The sequence below is a fragment of the Trichomycterus rosablanca genome, chromosome 15 (genome assembly GCF_030014385.1).
Source record: "Trichomycterus rosablanca isolate fTriRos1 chromosome 15, fTriRos1.hap1, whole genome shotgun sequence".
Taxonomy (NCBI): Eukaryota; Metazoa; Chordata; class Actinopteri; order Siluriformes; family Trichomycteridae; genus Trichomycterus; species Trichomycterus rosablanca.
Window position 1 is genome coordinate 4,826,029 of NC_086002.1, and position 20,559 is coordinate 4,846,587.

Below are 20,559 nucleotides of genomic sequence, written 5' to 3' on the forward strand. Positions count from 1 at the left end.
GCTCTACTTGGCTAATGTTAATTCTGTTAAAGAGCTTAAAGTCAATTTTCACTTTCAAATTTGAGCAATTACAATTAAACTTCCTGATCTGTGACGCTGACTTCACATCTCCAGCTAGAACATGAAAGGTTCGAACTCTTGACTGGACCTTTATAGTCAGTGTGTTCATCCTGTCCCCCCAGAGTCTGTATAGGTCGTCCTCCACATGCTGAGACCCACATAAAAGAGCAAGTGTCCTGGTGTGAGGGAGAAATGCCAGCTTTGAAGCCCAGCTTAGTTTTTTATTAATCGGACAGGTGAACCCTGCGTGCTTACTTTTGAAAATAGACGGTTTGGAAAAGATTTTCTGATTAGGAAGAATTAAGTATCCATTTGTAGTTGGAAATATTCAACTACTCTCAGCTGAAAATCAACAACAAGAAGTTTCAGTAAACAGATAATAAATATTTATTGTTTCATACAAGCAATTTTATTAAGTCCACATAATTTTGATTACTTAAATGAACATTTAGTTCTCTTGATACATGTCCATGTGTACTATTATTTAACCCCCAGTCTCAGTACCTGATAGAAATTTTTTTTGTCTTGATTCCTGATGATGCCTCTAATGAACAATTTCGGTAAGTGCTAACGTGCCTCGGGCGCCTCTCTTGTGAAACCTTCACCCGTTCTTCTCCTGCAAAAGCTTCCAGCTCATTGAGGTTTGATGGCTTTGGTGCTGCAACTGCTTTCTTTAAATCTGAAGCCTGATGCTAGATGTGCACTGATCAGCCATAACATTAAAACCACCTCCTTGTTTCTACACTCACTGTCTATTTTATCAGCTCCACTTACCATATAGAAGCACTTAGTAGTTCTACAATTACTGACTGTAGTCCATCTGTTATTCTGCATGCTTTGTTAGCCCCCTTTCATGCTGTTCTTCAATGGTCAGGACCCCCACAGGACCACTACAGAGCAGGTATTATTTAGGTGGTGGATCATTCTCTGCACTGCAGTGACACTGACATGGTGGTGGTGTGTTAGTGTGTGTTGTGCTGGTATGAGTGGATCAGACACAGCAGTGCTGCGGGAGTTTTTAAACACCTCACTGTCACTGCTGAACTGAGAATAGTCCACCAGCCAAAAAAATATCCAGCCAACAGCTGACTTTACATCTACAAGGTGGACCAACTAGGTAGGAGTGTCTAATAGAGTGGACAGTGAGTGGACACGATATTTAAAAACTCCAGCAGCGCTGCTGTGTCTGATCCACTCATACCAGCACAACACACACTAACACACCACCACCATGTCAGTGTCACTGCAGTGCAGAGAATGATCCACCACCTAAATAATACCTGCTCTGTGGGGGTCCTGACCATTGAAGAACATGGTGAAAACAGGCTATAAAGTTATGTAGAGAAACAGATGGACTACAGTCAGTAATTGTAGAACTACAAAGTGCTTCTATATGGTAAGTGGAGCTGATAAAATGGACAGTGAGTGTAGAAACAAGGAGGTGGTTTTAATGTTATGGCTGATCAGTGTATATACATTATGTATTATTTATTTATTTTTGCCACCTGATACTTTAACTAAACCCAGTTTCGTCACAGCTTATGTCTTATTTTTGCTGATGTCTCTGGTGACTGGTGTGGAATATCTTCATCTCTTCTTATCTCTGAGATCAGAAAACTGACAGAAACTGACAGAAACCTGAACATTATTTTAGTTTTCAGTCCTCAGACAGCTGTGTTTATGTGATGTAAAAGTGTTTTCGTGGAAAAAGTTCATGTTTTGTCTGAGATAAAAACTACCTGAGCTGCATGGCTACAAGTATTCTGACGGAGTTTCATAGTGACTGTTTGTGTTTGTCTGGCTGGTTCAAACGTTCAGCAAGTGACTTAGGTTCGCTGGAATTTGGCAGACCTACAACTACTGTATTGAAGATGCGCTTCCTTTAAAGGACAATTCGATTTATCAAAAATAAAACCATCTTAATAAGGCTAACAAACTTGTCGCATGGACATAGTCGATCTACATCAGCAGCGTTTTGTTTTGAAGATTCAACACCATAGTAAAGCTCTTGATAATTAGAATTAGAGATCCATATTAATGTTACATCTAAAGGGGCGGCACGGTGGCTCAGTGGGTAGCACCGTCGCCTCACAGCAAGAAGGTCCCGGGTTCGATCCCCAGGTGGGGCGGTCCGGGTCCTTTATGTGTGGAATTTGCATGTTCTCCCCGTGTCTGTGTGGGTTTCCTCCGGTGCTCTGGTGTCCTCCCACAGTCCAAAAACATGCAGCCAGGCTAATTGGAGACACTGAATTGTCCTATAGGTACCTAGCCGCTAGGATGCATAAACCAGTGCATTGTAGCGCCAGTCCCAAGCCCGGATAAATAGGGAGGGTCGTGACACGAAGGGCATTCGGCGTAAACACTGTGCCAAATTAATAATGCGGATCACGATCCGCCAGTGACTCCTCACGGGAGCAGCCGAGGAAATAGATAGATTAATGTTACATGTAAAGATGGCATTTTAGTACCTTAAAAAGCATTCATTAAGAATTATTCATACTATTAACAGAACAGCTATTTTTACTTTACAAGCATAAATGTTTAAAACAAATTTATAATCTAGTTAAAGCTCAATTCAGTCATTGATAAGTTGCTGGTTTAAGCATCAGTGTTGCCACTGTTGAGCACTTCAGCAAGTCCCCTAAACCCTCAACTGTTAGAATTGTAATTCAGTCACAATTGTAAGTTGGTTTGGACAAAAGCGTTTGCTAAATGTCTTAAATGTGAACTGTAAAGCCACACTGCCTAGGTCAGGCTGCCTCTCTGAACATCATCAATGAACTGGAAGTGGCATCAACAGAGCAAAACCAACCTGAAAGATGATTTAAAATTTGGTTGTGGTGATCAGAAGGTAATTGGGTCAGAATGTATGGGAAAATGAATTGTGCACATTAAAGAAAGCTTTAATTGTGAAGAGTTAATGATGGTTTCAGTGGAAAACATGAAGTCCTTTGTTACCACTACCAAACATTTTGGCTAGACATAAAGTTTCTGTGCTCTATTGCTTCCCAAGCCACCAAGCAAAACTTTACAGTGGACAGTGGTAGCATAGTGGATAGAGCTTTGGGCTATCAACCGGAAGATTGGCGGTTCAAATACAGGCTCTGCTATGCAGCCACTGTTGGGTCCTTGAGCAAGGCCCTTAACCCTGTCTGCTACAGGGGCGCCGTACGATGGCTGACCCTGCGCTCTGACCCCAGCTTCCAAACAAGCTGGGCTATGCGAAGAAAGAATTTCATTGTACTGTACACCTGTATATGTATATATAACAAATAAAGTATATCTTCTCTATATCTAACCACACTACTGACAATAATAGCTGGCAAAGATGGCCTAACCAAGTATTAACTGCTGACATTTCACATGTAGATGAAAATATAAGTTTCTTCTTATTTATTCTATAAGTAAAGTTTAATCTGATACAAACACAATGTTGTGAATCCTTTCTGTAATAAAGATGATTTAAAATGTAATTATTTTTTCATGAGACTGTATATTATACCTCATACACTATGGAAATAATCTCATTAGGCATAATAACTGTGAAATTATATTATCAATGAAGCTCATTTTTTAAATCTGAGACGTACATGATAACAAATGTGACTGTGTCAATAAAAATATCAATAAAATACACACGATTTAATTAAGCAATATTGCACTAACAAACGCCTTACAGCAGCAGCAGCAGCACAGGCAAGTACAAAATACTTTACAGCCTTTAGTCACTATTTGAATTATATTAACAAATATAATACACAGAGCAGTATTTTAGCAGTATTTTATAAAGATATCCAGCTAGAATGTTACCGCTAATCTTACTCCTGTAAAAATCTATGTATACCAAAAAATACATGTACTGTACAAGAATTGGCAGCAATATTAGAGAAAAATATTTATATAGAAATAAAATAACACAGTTTTAGATAACACTTTTTAGATTCTTGAAAATATAGTATGTACTATTTATGCATAAAACACTTCCAGACATGTGCTTGTCTTACTGCAAATAAACATACTAAAGTATTGATATTTAAATACCATTATACAGATCAACATTATAATTAATTTACTGTTAACATAATGATTGATTGCAGTACATTTTATTTAATCTTATCCTTCAGTAAGCTGACATTAACATTAATACTTAACTTGCACTTAATATCTTAGTATCAAACGTATTAAAGTAGGCAATCCTGTATTGATTATTACTAAAGATAACTATAATGTTGTGGGTTTTTTATTTCACTGAAATGTCACAATATCTATTGTCTTGTAGGCAACATAAACACAATAGCTTCAAGCTAGCTGACTGGTTACTTAGCGCCTAACTGGCTTAGCTTACACTTGGTATAAGTTAAAAAAGTTAGTCATTATTTAAATAAATCAAGTCTGAGTGATTGGAGTAGCCAATAGTAGCTAAATATTCCTAAATACTCCCTAATATCTCCAGTTTTATGTCAGTAACACTAGCACACAGCTTTTCTGGGGACGGTTGCCAGAAATTGCCATTAACAATAAGCTCTTTGGACTTGTTAGAACATGTTAAGTTCTAATATGAGTCTCTTTTAATATTAATTATTAATTAATTATTAATGTATTAATCTATTTAATAAATACAGCAAAATATTTCTAAAATCTAAACATAGCAAGATTAGCACATATCTAACAGGATAGCTGATGAGGTTTCAAAGTATCTTGATATTATATATATAAAACTGATTAGTCCACAATCCTGGATCCTATTTAGTTTCATTGGCCCTAAAAATGACATTGTACACTTTCCTGATGCGTTTCTGTCGGGGGTATTTTGTGAGTTTTTAATGTTCTTAACAATCCAAGAGGTTTTACTCATATAAAAGTTGAGTTCAGTGGTACATTAAAATCTTTACAATAAATATCATTAAAATGATTTCAAACTTCATATGCCAAATATACAGTTTATAGACAGAAACATTGGTTTATACAAGCTATACATCCTCACTAAGCGCTTTATTAGGTACACGTACCTGCTTGGTAGCTTCACTAATTATTTTATAAGCTACATCAACCATACACATTAACTTTGTGGGTGTACAATTACTGACTGTTGTCCATTTATTGCTGTGTACACTCTGTCACCCCTCTGGTGTCATTTATGTACTTTTTAAATGTACTGACATATTTTTATTGGGAACACACCCTGTTAAAACTCATTTCATATGTAGTTTTTAGACTATTTTTATGCACAATGTGGGTCAATCTTTCTCTAGTCATTAAACAAGTCTGATCACAGGACAAGTGTCAGGACACTTAACATTGCAAAAAAAAAAATCCCAACAACACTGTTGCAACTAATCCATTCATTCCAGCACAACACACACTGCCACGTCATTTCTATGTTAGTGTCACTGCAGTGCTGAGAAAGGTCCACCACTCAGATAACATCTGGTCAATGGGGGTCTTATGGGGGTCCATTTTGATTGATTAATGAGGTGCTGGTGGTGAGAAAAGTGTACATAAACAACAGTTGGGCTACAGTGGGCCACAGTAAGTGTATACCCAGAAAGTTCATCAATTTGGTGATGTAGTTTAATAAATAATCACGTTTTATGTACCTAATAAAGTCTTGGTAATTGTATTTGTACCTACCAGCATATATTTGATTAATAAGCTCACTCCATTTCATTTCATTGACTGATACTACAACAATACAATAAGTTCAGCAACAATGAGTTACTGCATCTGCATTTAAGCATCAACTGTTAACAGTGTATTAAAGTGGAAACTCGAATTTACAGAGAGACAAAGTATTTATATACAAGTCCACATTTAAGATAAGATGATCCGTCCTGGAGTACTCTTAACACCCAAGTGTGTTAGACCAGGACAAATAAAATCACTTTATGCAGTAAAATCCCAAAACCTAAACATAAGACTCCTCAGCAAAGAGCATTTTCTCGAAGTCCTCCAGCTGTGTGTCGCTGCATCTTCTTATCCACTGCCGCTTTCCATGGACAAGAGCCGCAGTTACCTCCTGGCTCTTCTTTAGATTACTCTGGGTATCTCCATCTCCATGCAAGAAGAAGTACTCCCTCACAGCGTTCGTGGCAGACGGGGATATGCAAAACTGGGGTTCATTAGCCTTGTCTTGCTGCTTCACATCAGGGACTTTGTGTACATGAGTGTGGGAGGAAGAATATCGTTCTTGTCGTCTTATGGCCTGTCTGTGGATACGCTCCAGTCTTTCTGTTGACTCTTTGTCCAGCCTGAGACAAGTCTGTCCAGGTTCAGATGCTCTGCGTTCAAAGGTTGGACATTCGTAGGTATTTTCATGAGGGATTAAAGAATCTGTTTTTTCCCTGTACAAGCCCAAGCCTTTAACACCCTGGCCGTAAAATAAAGAATTAGGCAAACTGTTGTTACCTTTTAAAGTGCCGTGTGTGTCTCCTGAAGTTGCGTCACATGCTTGGTTGTGAAGCGCTCTCAGTTCTTTCACTGTTAATGGCTTTTCCAAGCCAAAAGAATATGTTGACCAGCAGTTCTGTGTTTCAAGCAAGGGTTCCTCCAAGCAGATCGGACTGGTAGACGTTTTCCTAGAAGTTGGAATACCAGATTCCTGAGCTCTCCTGTCCTTGTGGCCTGTCTGGGAGGAGACCTCAGGATGGACAAGTGGATTAACAGGTTCCTTTTCATTCACACATTCTTTGTCCCTAGAAAGGGAGAGTCTGTGCTCTTTCTTAAGCCAGGTGTTTGGATGGAGCCCATGAGTGCTTTTCAGGTGGCACCAGTCAAATTTCTCTTTAGAGTAAGACTCCCTGGGAGAAGGAATGGTTGGACCAGGAGACGTTGCAGACACATAGCCCGGGGATCGAGGAGAAGATTTTACTGATGACTTAAAGCTGCCTACAGGATGTGAGCAGGGTTTGGCAAAGTCGACAGAATGCTGAGAGAAAACGCTGTCCAGAGAACTTACTGATGAGCCTACTGGTGAAGCTGGAGGAGAGCAGAAGCTCGTGAAGCTGGTGCCTAGATTCAGAGGTGGAGGTTTGAGGTGCTCCTTCCACTGTCTGAAGACATTCCTCTCACTCTGATTCTTTTTACAAGGACTTCCCTGCTTCTCAAACCTCAGGGTGTTCAAATGCTTAACAAACATCTCATCATCATCGCTTCTGCCCTGGTGAGTCACACAATCATAACTGCCCTGCCGCTTTCCCCTGCGCTCCAGGAATTTGCCTAAGGATGAGGTTGTGTTCCAAATGGCGGGCTCAGAGGAGCGCCTCAGCTGGCAAACACCCTTGGGAAGAGGAGTCGCTGCATGAGGGGAATCTGGGCGAGGAGATGGTGGACTTAACGCTGGGCGAGTTTTTACAGGGTGGGCTAACTGTGGGGGTAAGTGGTGCGTGTTTTGGGTGTTCTCCGGGTCAGTGTCAGTTTGATCCAGATCACAGTCACTTAGGGTCAGAACTGAGTCACAACTGCGACTGTCTGGCTTCCCTCGGGACCTCTGTATCGGCTGGAATGGCGACCCAGACTCATCATGTAGCTCGTTCTCAAGGCTATCATAGGATGAGTCGGTCATTTGATAAGAAGACACATCTAAAAGTAAAAAGAAATAGAGGTAAAAGGGTTTATGCAAGTAAAAGTATCAATGATAATACAGAGGAACCTTGATTTAATGGACCTTCATTTAACAGATTTTGGATTTAACAGACAAAATCTGGAAAAACAAATGTCTGGTCTGAAGCGTACCAAGACCTGCAGTTCAGTAATTGTCCACTAGCCGGCGCACGTCTCTCTGTTTACATGAGTGATGCGCTTTATTTTGTCTGAAGGCTCGTTTTGTTCTCGCCTTTTTCTTAGTGTTTTATGCTTCATTTCTGCAAGTCCTAGTGCTGAGTTCTGCACCAGCAGTGCTTCAGACTCAGAATAATAGGGACTCTGAGACCCCACTATACGATCACGGCAAAAAACATCTCCTCCACCACACAGGGTAAATGAAATTTCTCCCCAGTAGTACAGAACACCAATTTTAATATTTATTTACATGTTATTTACAGGTTAACATTACATATTTACATAACTATGCATGTTATGCACTTTAGTGGACCTTAGTTCTTTGCTTTTGTATTTTCGCACCCCCTGGATAAAATCTTGCTATTTCGGACAATGGCATTTTACTGACCAGTTCCACCACCACACACACACATTTAGTCCGTTAAACCGAGGTTCCACTGTATTTCTACTGGTATCTTGCAATAAGTCATGTTATACTATGAAGATCATTTCATAATCATGTGTAAATTCTACAGGAAGGTTTGTTTACCTGATCCATGATTGTCGGTGCTACATCTTTGAGGAAAACCATCAAATAAAGCGGTCACATCTTCTCCTATAACTGCCACGCAATTTTTAATCATTATGTGTACCAACTTACAGACCTAAGAACAGAGCAATAAAGAATGTAAAAAACCTGATCAGCCTTATTATTTTCATGATACATTACAGGTTTGATGTTACTGTTAGATTAAGATATAATTACACATAATAATACAACTTAAAATAAAATAATATGAATCACAATAGTGTAACGTGGTGGAGGCTGTCTATGAGCTGCTTCACGTTCACGAGTCGTGTTCCTGTGTGTGGCAGAGGTACAGAAGCATGTTGATTTGTCAACCTCTCTTAGTTGACAATCACCTCTGCCTTCTATTCCTCTGCAGTGTCTAGTTTGGACAGCGGATGGGGTGTGGAGGCTTAATTGCATGTGATCTGTCGATCTGTCAGTAATTTCCCTTAGCATAAATAAAGTCTCTATCTATCTATCTATCTATCTATCTATCTATCTATCTATCTATCTATCTATCTATCTATCTATCTATCTATCTATCTATCTATCCATCCATCCATCCATCCATCCATCCATCCATCCATCCATCCATCCATCCATCCATCCATCCATCCATCCATCCATCCATCCATCCATCCATCCATCCATCCATCCATCCATCCATCTAGACCATGGTGCCAGACCGCTCAGTCCAGTCCAGTTTTCTGCCAATAAGTTTGATCAACATTCATTTCTTTTCTGAAACTTCCCAAGGTGTCTCGGCGTGTTTGAAAGAACAGATTGCCCCAGAGGCAGAATGATGTCCCTTTTCCAGTGTTGGATACAGTCATAAATTTACTGGTATGCACAGAGGAGCACTAAGTGGTGTGTTAGGGGTTGCGCTCAAGCACAGTCACTGATGGCTGGAGTAGCCTTTCATATCATGATGATTTGTTCTTATTTTATTTCTGCACTATCCCCTTTCTATCCACTCTCTCTGTTGTGGGTTGCGGATGTTTTCATGTCTTTCATTTGATACTTTGTTTCTAATAATTTTGCCACTTATTAATGTGCAACTGTCCGCTTTTTTGTTGGTGGCATTTTTGATCCACCCTGCAAATAATTTCTATTTCAATTCTTGCAGATATAGCAATGTGTGTTCCAGCCCCTGATACAAATGTGATGTTGGGCTTGTTTTCTTAGTTTTGGGGAAAATAAATCTTAGAGCTACAAACGCTATTCAAAACAAAAGTAAGCTTTTAACTAGGTGGGTGGCAACAGTTTGGGAAAGGCCCTTTTACTATTTCAGCTTGAAACTGGCCCACGCACAAAGTGAGTATTTATAAATAAATACTTTGTGTTCCAGTGATGTTTCAAAATCTAGAAATCTAGTGGGAAATTAGATGTTTAAAAAGCAAACACGGTTGTGACATTATAGCATCCACATACATTTCGTATTCGATTTCTTTTCCCTGACATGTAAATTCTTTAAAATAGACAGCTGTGAAATTAAAACAGAATAATAACACACATCTGTTACACATGTTACAAACAGAAAACCAATCCAAGCAGCCGCTCTGCTGATCCCACAAAATGTGTCTTTAATTTTTGTTTTAATCAAGTGGAATCGGTAAACAAGCACCATGCAAACAAAACTCGCTAACAGAACTTCCCTGCATTTCTACCAAAGACTTTTCTATCCTTTTCAAAACGTTTCTTGCCTGGAGTCACGTGAGCTCTCATGATATAAACATGATGCTAGTGTCAAGTGAGATGCATAATGTAATCACCAACCTTTTTGGTGCCTTTTCCCTCAATCTCGGGGCTGCTGGAGGAGGGAGGAGAGAGCATGCTGGGAGCAATACATACAGCCAGGTTGAAGGCATTCATCTGGTTGTCTTGGGCTCGGAGCTGGATGTTGTAAAGCACTGCCAAAACATGCTTTAGGAGCAGGAGGTTCTCAGGGGGAAGAGAGGCTAACAATCTAAAATGCAAAACATCAGCGAGTCAACATCAGCGCCTCTGTCGTATTAGGTCTGGATTTCTGATCTGAGATGTTAGATTTGTAATAAAGTGTTAAGGTACCCCTGAATGGCCTTCAACTGGTCATCATTTGCTTTGCTGGACCATTCCTCCTCATCTGCTTCGTTGGACAAATCCATGACGGCCATCCACTTCTCGTAGAGATCTGACGACAGCAGGCCGCCGGGAATGCTGCGCAGGAAGTCCTGCATATTGAACACACAGATACACAATGATTCACAGTGCTGGTAGAGTTACAGTTTCATAAACTGGGTTCTACAACAGCAGACGCTTTCTTCCCTTAGTAGCCCTCACTGCTGTGTATGTTCAGTATATGGTCAAAAGTATATGGACACACTGGCAGTTCCTGACGCAGAAAAAATTGGCCATTAGTCTGCTGGATGGAACTAAAACTGGACTAAAAGGGGGGTGGGGTCTTCAACGCACACACACACACACACACATTCACACTTAGGGCAATTTTAAAAGCTCCACTTGGCCTGGCTACATGTGTTTGGACTTGGGGCAGAAAACCGGAGCACCTGGAGGCAATCCACGAAGGCACAGGAAGAACATGCAAACTCCACACAGAGAATCAAATCCATGTTCTTCTTGCTGTGACTTTTTGCACCGTGCTGCCATCTACATCAGTGGTTCCCACCCACTGGGCTGCAGACCGGTACCGGTCCGTGGGTCATTTATTACCGGGCCGCATAGAAAGAATAAATAATTAGAGACGCTACATCAGCAAAGTAAACACTACTTTTATACAGGTGTTATTGTTTCTAATCACCCCTAGGTGGGAGCAGCATCTCGTTGCAGCTAAAAAAGTCTGGTCCGTGAAATTATATCTTATATGAAACCGGTCCGTGGTGCAAAAAGGGTTGGGGGCCGCTGATCTACATGATACAGGCATGATAACCTGACTAAATGAAAGCATTTGCAATTGTAGTTTTATTTCTAGTTTGCTTTATTCACTGTCTATGGAAAAAGAATACGAGGGATCTTCAAAAAGTTTCCGCACTTTTTAAAACTCTATTACGAATTTCAAACAACAATACATTATTCTACATGTTCACCTTTGGATGCATCATACCAACTAATGCCATCAGCAAAAAAATTTTTTAGTTGAGCGCGTAGCCACTGATGCAGCGCTGCTTTCACATCATCATCACATAAAAATCTTCTTCCCCTTAAAGCTTCTTTGAGCGTCCAAAAAGGTGGAAATCAGATAGAGCTAAATCCCGACTATAAGCGTCTCTCAGACACAACCGATTACGACTCCTCCCACCCTCACCGCTTCCAACCAAAATATAACAGTGTGGAAACTTTTTGAAGATCCCTCGTAATAGATTTATTGTTTAACCAAAACATAAATTACATCCTTAAATCCTTTAAATGAAACATTTAAATCAGTTCTGCAAGAGTTTTGTCTTTAAATCCACTGCCAACACAGATATTTAAACAGAACAGGATGAAGAAATCTGCTTTTAATCAGCCATTGGTTTGAAATTTCACAGTCAATTGGACTCAAGCACTCAGCATGTGGAGCGCACCTGATCTGCTCTGCGTCAGACAAGAAACACGAACGGTCTGATTCAAAGACAAAAAATCTTACAGATAAACAATGATTAGCAACAAGCATATACAGATGCTACGTACAAGTATTCAAAAGAGCAAGATTAGCAGCCGCTATTCCAAACAACGTTCGGATTATCTATGTGTTTTGATCATTTTTTGTTTGAAGTTTGGTTCTGTCACGGCACAACACTCACCTTGAACACAGCAGCAATCACAAAGATGGATTGGCGGGTTATTGGAACGACCTGGATTCCCGAGTCGAGTTTGTCTCTCAGTTCTCTGCAGGCCTTGGCCCCAGCTGAGCGACGGAAAATTCCCCTCGTGAACGGCCCTTCTTGGAACAGAAACACCAGCATGTCCTGTACAGAGGAAAATACAGGCAGACACACGTTACAGATGACACTGTTTAATGATCAATCAAAGAAAATCAAAGAAAATCAAAGAAAATCAAAGAAAATCAAAGAAAATCAAAGAAACGTAACTAACAGCTTTTAATCAGGACCGAGAACTGCCGTTCTGTTCTGCCAACTGTAAATCAGATGCTCACATTCACGTTTTCCATAGAGGAACTTAAGATTCAAACACTAAATATAATCAATCATTCAAATCATTCAGGCTGGAAACATAAGTGAATCATTCCATCATTCCAAGAGCTAATTAAGTTCCTATAAATAAGTTGAGTTTGTATGTGTGGGGTGCAGAGATGCACGGTGCCACAGAAACAGCTCAATGTCTGACGTCTCTCTTCTCATGGAAGATGTTCATGTGACCCATGCTATGATCTAATCAGACGTCTGTGTCTGTAGTTAAGACTTTCTTTGTCGAGTCCTAGACAAGTCCAAAACCACAACTGGGCAAGTCTTAGCGGAGACAGTTTTTTTTTTTTACTTTTTTCCCCCAATTTTCTCCCCTAATCTAGTCGTGTCCAATTACCCTTGATTGCATCCTCCACTGATTCAACCCTCCACTGCTGACTGAGGATGCTTCTCAACTGACACACGTCCCCTCCGACACGTGCTCAGTACAGACTGCATTTTTCACCTGCACGAGTCGAGTTCATGTATACCGATCAGCACTGTGCACGGAGAGCCACACCCTGATCAGCATTATTTGTCAGCCCTGTGCAGGCGCCACCAATCAGCCAGCAGGGGTCGTAATTGCACCAGTTATGAGGACCCATGATCCGACTTGCCCCTAACCCTATGAACAACAGGCCGATCGTTGTTCATGCAGCTGCCCAGCCCAGTCGGGTGGCAGAGCTGAGCTTCGATACAATGTATTCGAAAGCCCAGCTCAGGTGTGCTAGTGTATTTTACCGCTGCGCCACCTGAGCGGCTGGATGTACAAACTTAATCTAAAAAACTGGCACAATAGATAAATGAAAATTAAAACTAAAACTACAAAGAAAAGGCACTTAATATTTAGCCATATCATCTATAGTTTTGTTTGTTTATTAGGATTTTACTGTCATGTTTTACACTTTTGGTTACATTCATGACAGGAACGGTAGTTACTCATTACACAAGATTCATCAGTTCACAAGATTATATCGAACACAGTCATGGACAATTTTGTATCTCCAAGTCACCTCACTTGCATGTCTTTGGACTGTGGGAGGAAACCGAAGCTCCCGGAGGATACCCACGCAGACACGGGGAGAACATGCAAACTCCACACAGAAAGGACTTGGACCTTCTTGCTGTGAGGCGACAGTGCTCCCACTTAGCCACTGTGCCGCCCCATATCAGCTATAGATTTTTGTAATTTCATGCCTGCGACACCTTCCCAAAAGGTTGGGACAGTGTCAAATTAAGACCAAGAAGAGCATGAGCATCTTAAATATGATTCCCACACTTACCATAATGGGCTTGGGAAGGCTGTTCTCCATGCACACCAAGCTAAGTGGCAAGCCAAACAGCCTATCAGCTGCCGGTGATGAAGGCTCATCAAGTTGATTGGATGAGCCACGCCAAAAAGCCCAATTAATGAGCGATCGCCGTCTCTTGAATGGCTTCTGGTCTGGATCAACTTAGGATTACAGAAGAAAAAAAAAGACATTTAGTGCCGAGTATGATCTAAACATAGAGATCATAAAAATTTTAAGATGATGATTACCCACAAAGGAGTGGCCCATGGCCACCCGACTGGGCCTCAGAATAAACTGGCACTGACTGTCAGACTGCAACTGTTCGAGGATCAGCTCCATCTGTCTTTCAGGAGCTGTAACTTCAACATTTTTGGTGCCAGTTTCATCCAGTGGATCTCTTATATGGCTCATCTGTATGCTAAAAGGAAACTCATGACCTGTGCAGAGCCAAAATAAAACAAGTTAGTGGATGGTTAAGAAAAGCTATGGCGTCTCATACAGACCAATAAAAAGGGCTACTGTGGCTCAAACTGAAGATATTTCTAATACTGGTAATGAGGACAAAGGGTCACAACAGAGTGCATAAGACCCCTCTTGTGTAGGACAATCTGCCCTGCAATGTACAAAGGTTAAAGATGCTGGTAATGTCCTGGTACCAGATCCAAAAAGACTTCATAAATGTTTAGTTTGCTTCCACATGTATCTAATCATAAAAAGCTCAACTAATTGCAATACATTATTATTTATGAATAAAGTTATTGCTACAGGATTATCTTTGTGTCCACAATAATGTTAAGTTTAAAATAGTTAGGCATTTTGGCCAACTCACCAATCAGAGGGTAGGGAGCATTGTCTTTTCTGGAACTCACCCACAGCTGGAAGTCCTTCGCCGAACCCTGTAAACACATTCCCGGAAATGTTGTGCACCAGGATAAACAACTGACAGCTATGTTAAGAGCTGTATGAGGGCACGGCTTATCCGTGGACAGGTGTTTGGGGTTTGACTATAAATACAAAGTAAAGTAGAGTGTATTGGAATTTAGTCTATCAATAGGGGTGTCCTGCTTTAATCACATTTCTGGGCAGTATCAGATTTGATTGTGGGTTTCATGAAAATATGACAAAATCTGCTAATGCTAATGATCTTTGTTAGTGATCTTGCTAATTGTATATTTTCAACCAAGCAGATTTTGCCATATAATTCAAAAACTTGCAATTAACTCATGAAATGTATTTGAAAATCTGTAGACTTTCAGGAACAACCCTGCATCAATGATCCTAAATGACATAATAATTCTGAACAGGCTTATAATGCAAAGAATCTCACCATAATGCCGAACTGCTGCAGTGCCAGACGAATAACCTCATTGGCGCTGTCAGAATTACTCACAGCAATCGTTTTCTGAACCAACAGAGAGGCAATAAATCAGACGTCCATATTTTAAATCATAAAAGAAAATCGAGTATTGGCTTGAATATTAAGAGCACTTACATATAGCAAGTGCCCCATGTCCTTCGCATGCACTTTGAGGGGGATTGTTTTTGGATTATCTTTCTCCTTCTCCTCTTTTATTTCACTGAAGATTTAGGACACAAATAAAATAAAATTAACACAGAATTGCAACCTCAACCTTACAAAGCATATCATGATAATGAGAAATTCAGCATTGTTGTCTGTTTTTCAGGCAGTTATGTTGACGATACATGACATGATTTAGAACTTTAGAAATTCAGTGTGGTGTTTTTATAAGATCATTTTCTAAGGTACCTTTTTATAAGCGTCAGCCATTTCTCCTTCACTTCAGCTGAGCTGCAGATAAGATCATGAAACATTTTTATCAGTAAAACCATCATGTGAGCTGAACCAATTGCTAAAGTGGCAACATGTGGTTCAGAATGTATCATTTTCATACTAACCACAGTTGGTTATTATTTTAAATAAGTAATTATGTAAGAATAGTAAGTCACAAACCATTTGGAAAAAAAATGTAGCTTAATCTTAGTTATATAAATATACTGTAAATTCAAAAGTAAAAACAATGGATTCATCTTTTAAATGGGTTAAAAACATGATCATTACTGTTTTTTTTTTTAGTTTTGCTTAATAAATATGCAATAATTTCTTTTCAGATACATCAATGTAAATAAGTTCATTCATTAAGAGCACTTGGTTGACACAGCAGTCTGACGATCTCAAGCTCTCAGGTTTGAATCCCAGGTGGTGCTATAGACCTGGCCAGGCAACTGGGTTTTATTGCATCTGTACATTTGCGCCTTTTGCAGTCTGGTCAAGCGATGAATGATTTGCTAAGCATTTGGCGTGGCTCTCTGTACGCGATACAGCTCTCTGTGAAACTCCACCACCGGCGGGTGAAAAGAAGTGGTCGGCTAACGTGTATGCGTGTCATTTGCCTGCAGGAGATGATGCCAAAGGCCAACAATGTAGAGGTCTTTACTGTATCTAATTATGGTTTATCTGAATGTATCTTACACATTATTATTACAGGATCTGTTTAGCTACTTACCCTGTAACATTTTTTACATACGTGGCCGTCTTGCTGACTTAACCACAGTGGTAAGTATGTGAAGCTACTGCAGAGGAGGTTTGCTACTTGCACACATAGAGGAACTATCATTTCTTCACACACATTCTGCAAATTATATCAGCAAACTAAGCCTGTCAGCACAGAAAGACCTGCACACTGACTGGTTACTAATGAAATAATCATTTAGGGCAGTTGTAGCCTCAGAGTTAAGGTACTGGACTAGTTGCCAGGTTGCCACTGTTGGGCCCTTGGGTCCCTAACTTTAAATTGCTTAGACAATATACTGTCACAGCACTGTAAGTCGATTTGGATAAAAGCGTCTGCTAAATGCCGAAAACATACATGTATTATCAAAATGACTTTATGGAAATGATTGAATCTATCATTACAACCAAACAGAAGGTGGAGCACATACTGTACCTGAATGTGGCTACACAGTTACAGGTTGGCCAGCCCATGACAAAGCTTCTGTCGAGACTCGTACTTCCCTCACACACTTCTTCCATACAGTTTGCTGTCCACATTTCACAAACCCGGACCAGAGCCTTCAGCTTAAAGTTTGTTGAAGATCTGTTCACAAAACATATTCATACATACATAACATTCATACAGAGAAGAAAAGGTATTAAAATTGTTATCTAATTTACGTTCAGTTTTTCTGGTTTTATTTTAAAAGATAATGTCACTGGCTGGGAAGGATTTATAAGAAAGAACAACATGAGCACAGGGCAGCAGTCAAAGTCCTGGATTATTAATCAGAAGTTCACTGGTTCAAGCCTTAAGGTTTGTGTTTGTTTGTTTATTATTAGGATTTTAACGTCATGTTTTACACTTTGGTTACATTCGTGACAGGAACAGTAGTTACTCATTACACAAGGTTCATCAGTTCACAAGGTTATATCGAACACAGTCATGGACAATTTGTATGAATCCAGGACCTTCTTGCTGTGAGGCGACAGTGCTACCCACTTAGCCACCGTGCCACCCCCCTAAGGTTTAAGCCCCTGAGCAAGATCTTCAACCCTCAAATGAATGCCCTGTATTCAGTCACAACTGTAAGTCACTTTGACTACAAGCATCTGTTAAATACCCTAAATGTGACGTTCATGTTCACAACTGAGTATGAAGCGACGTGTATAATAATATAGAACTGCTAACATACAATTATCTGACTTGAATCACACATAAAATTGCAAGTATATCAATGGAGCTCTAATAACCTTGAGGCACTGAAGAAAGTTTGCCAAGAGGAAAAGGCCAATGTTTACCCATAATTAGGGCCCAACTAAATTCACGGGAAAATGTGCTTAATTTCACAGACCTTGGATGTTTTTCCAAAATCACAGATTTTACAGATTTTTTTTTTAAAAAAAAGCCACATTTCACGGCAGTCATTAAATTTCACTCATAAATTAAACGACAGAATAAATGGAAGCTACAATACAGCACAGCTACCTTAATAGTGAATGTAAACCTGAAGCACCCCCTCGCTATCCTCAGAATTGGTTGAAAGTTTTCCAAACTCGGTTACCTGAGTCGTGTCATTAGCTGCTTTACACTTTAACATGTCTGACATTTTGACTAAGCGATTGCTAACTGGATTGCTGTAGGATTGCTAGGACGTCTCATAGTGCAGATTAACCAGTAACCAAGAGGCACTTGATTGGGCCTTACTTATTAGAGATGGACCCGATCCGATCCCGGATCTGTATCGGGTCCGATATTGCCGTCATACACAGATCGGATATCTGACGGACGGGTCGGATATCTACTTACCGATCCAAATTCCAGTCCGCATCTTGTGCTGGACTATAAACCCGCCGTAACTTAACATAATGTAACATGAGGCACGTCACCGATCCAAGTTCCATTACACATCTAACCATGAACCCGTGACAACTTCAGTCAGTAACGGGGAAAAAATAACATTAGCTGCTTATTTTACTAAAATGTCCTTTGTATAGAAATATTTTAGTCTGGAAATGCAGAAACGCAAAACAGCTACTTGCAATGTGTGCAAAGCTAGCGTGTCAAGGGGTGGAAGTAAGATTTCGTCGTATAACACAACTGATTTAATCAAGCACCTGCAGAAGTTTAAATTCAATGCATTTGTGTATATTTACTACTACTACTACTAATAATGATAATAATAATAAACAAAATAATAATAATAATTATTATTATTTTTATTTATAGAGCGCTTTTCTAGATACGCCAAAAATGCTTTTGTTGCTCTTTTAATATGATGTTCTGTGTGGTTTCAGCCTCATAATGTAACCCTTCACACAATATCAATCATGATAATATTAAAGTATTGGTATCGGCAGTTGTGTATCGGAATCGGATCGGAATTGAAAAAATGTGGATCGGCCCATCACTATTACTTATAATCCTACAAAAAGCTTTTTACCCTATTGCTTTTTAGCATAAGTTTTTTTAAACTTAGCTTTGTTCGTGCTCATGTATGCATACCTATTGTTCTTATTTATTAGTAATAGTCCATGAGTTGACATGACTTATAAATAAGTGTGCTAAATACTAAAGCAGAAATGCTTGAATACTTCCTTTACTTCACTGTATCAAGACATCTGCACATACTGTATCTAATGCAGGGTAAACAAAACCCACAAGTGCGTTGTTTGGCTGTGGGGACAAACCTTACAGTCACCACAATTTAGCAATGATTGACACCCTGCAGCACATGCACACTCAAGATGCACTTTTAGTTTCCATCAACACTTGATGTTCTCACCCAGTCATTTTAATCTTTATACATGAATCTTAATTCCTCATGCTAACCTTTAGCATTTATCAGTATGAGTTGATTCTTTTAAATTCTTATGAATTTGCAGTTATGAAACAATTTGGGCATGATAGAACATAAGAACAAGAGACATTTAGTGAAAAGCAGAAACAAATACACCAATCAGCCATAACATTAAAACCACCTCCTTGTTTCTACACTCACTGTCCATTTTGTGAGTGTAGTCCATCTGTTTCTCTACATACTGTTTTAACCTGCTTTCACCCTGTTCTTCAATGGTCAGAACCCCCACATGACCACCACAGAGCAGGTATTATTTAGGTGTTGGATCATTCTCTGCACTGCAGTGACACTGACATGGTGGTGGTGTGTTAGTGTGTGTTGTGCTGGTATGAGTGGATCAGACACAGCAGCGTTGCTGGAGTTTTTAAATATCGTGTCCACTCACTGTCCACTCTATTAGACACTACTACCTAGTTGGCCACCTTGAAGATGTAAAGTCAGAGACGATCGCTCATCTATTGCTGTTGTTTGAGTCGGTCATCTTCTAGACCTTCATCAGTGGTCACAGAACGCTGCCCACTGTTGGCTGGATATATTTTGGTTGGTGGACTATTCTCAGTCCAGCAGTAACAGTGAGGTGTTTAAAAACTGATCCACTCATACCAGCACAACAAACACTAACACACCAATACCATGTCAGTGTCACTGCAGTGCTGATTAAATGTTTTGAATATTCTAATTCTAATCACCGTGCTAATATGGTTTTCAGCACAAATTGTACAGGGTCCATAGCGTTCAATACGTCAACAGCTTTACCAAATCTCATCAGACTCTCTATGAGCGCCCCTTTCTTACAACAGCATGTGAAAATGAGACTAAATTATAATCCTACTAAAAACCAAATGCAGGTCAACATCAGCACTGATTTCAGCCCCACCAGACTAATCTGACGAGCATCAACACTGAGAGAATCACTGCCGTCCCTGCGGACTTCACGGTGGCTGCAGAGGCTTTGATCCCAGATGTGGCCTCAGATCAAGTTAATTGTTGTTTTGGGTGGTAATTACTGAGAGGAACATTCTGGTTATGCAAGGCACCCAAGGAACAGCAAGGAGGATGTGGGCCACACCATAATATGGGACTAAATAAAACTAAGTGTGGAGGCAACATCTTTCCCAGGATTAGCACTCATGCGTAGCTCTCAGAGATTTAGCATTTTTCAGCTAATACATTTGTCTTAGTGGTGGGTTTACAAATACACTACATGGTTAAAAGTATGTGGCACCCCTACTAGCCACACCAATTAATAACAAATATATAACATTAATTATATCAAATCAATGCTCTTTTATGTTTTTAATATTGTGGCAACCGTAGGGGGGCTTTTCCACTTCCAGTATGACTCAAT

The 20,559-nt window shown here is 39.9% G+C and overlaps 1 protein-coding gene across 1 annotated transcript in view; it reads right to left on the reverse strand.

Moving 5' to 3' along the window:
* Positions 1-5,876: 5,876 nt before the first annotated feature.
* The window catches only part of arhgap20 (Rho GTPase activating protein 20), a 32,153-nt gene continuing 17,470 nt past the window's right edge, over positions 5,877-20,559 (reverse strand). The window contains exons 5-16 of the mRNA XM_063010507.1: positions 16,805-16,954; positions 15,607-15,648; positions 15,331-15,415; positions 15,166-15,240; positions 14,668-14,734; positions 14,087-14,275; positions 13,830-13,999; positions 12,166-12,330; positions 10,454-10,596; positions 10,163-10,352; positions 8,366-8,480; positions 5,877-7,638 (exon numbers count right to left, since the gene is read on the reverse strand). Of these exons, the coding sequence (XP_062866577.1) occupies positions 5,966-7,638; positions 8,366-8,480; positions 10,163-10,352; positions 10,454-10,596; positions 12,166-12,330; positions 13,830-13,999; positions 14,087-14,275; positions 14,668-14,734; positions 15,166-15,240; positions 15,331-15,415; positions 15,607-15,648; positions 16,805-16,954 (3,064 nt within the window). The 3' untranslated portion in view covers positions 5,877-5,965. The remainder of the gene's footprint in view (positions 7,639-8,365; positions 8,481-10,162; positions 10,353-10,453; positions 10,597-12,165; positions 12,331-13,829; positions 14,000-14,086; positions 14,276-14,667; positions 14,735-15,165; positions 15,241-15,330; positions 15,416-15,606; positions 15,649-16,804; positions 16,955-20,559) is intronic.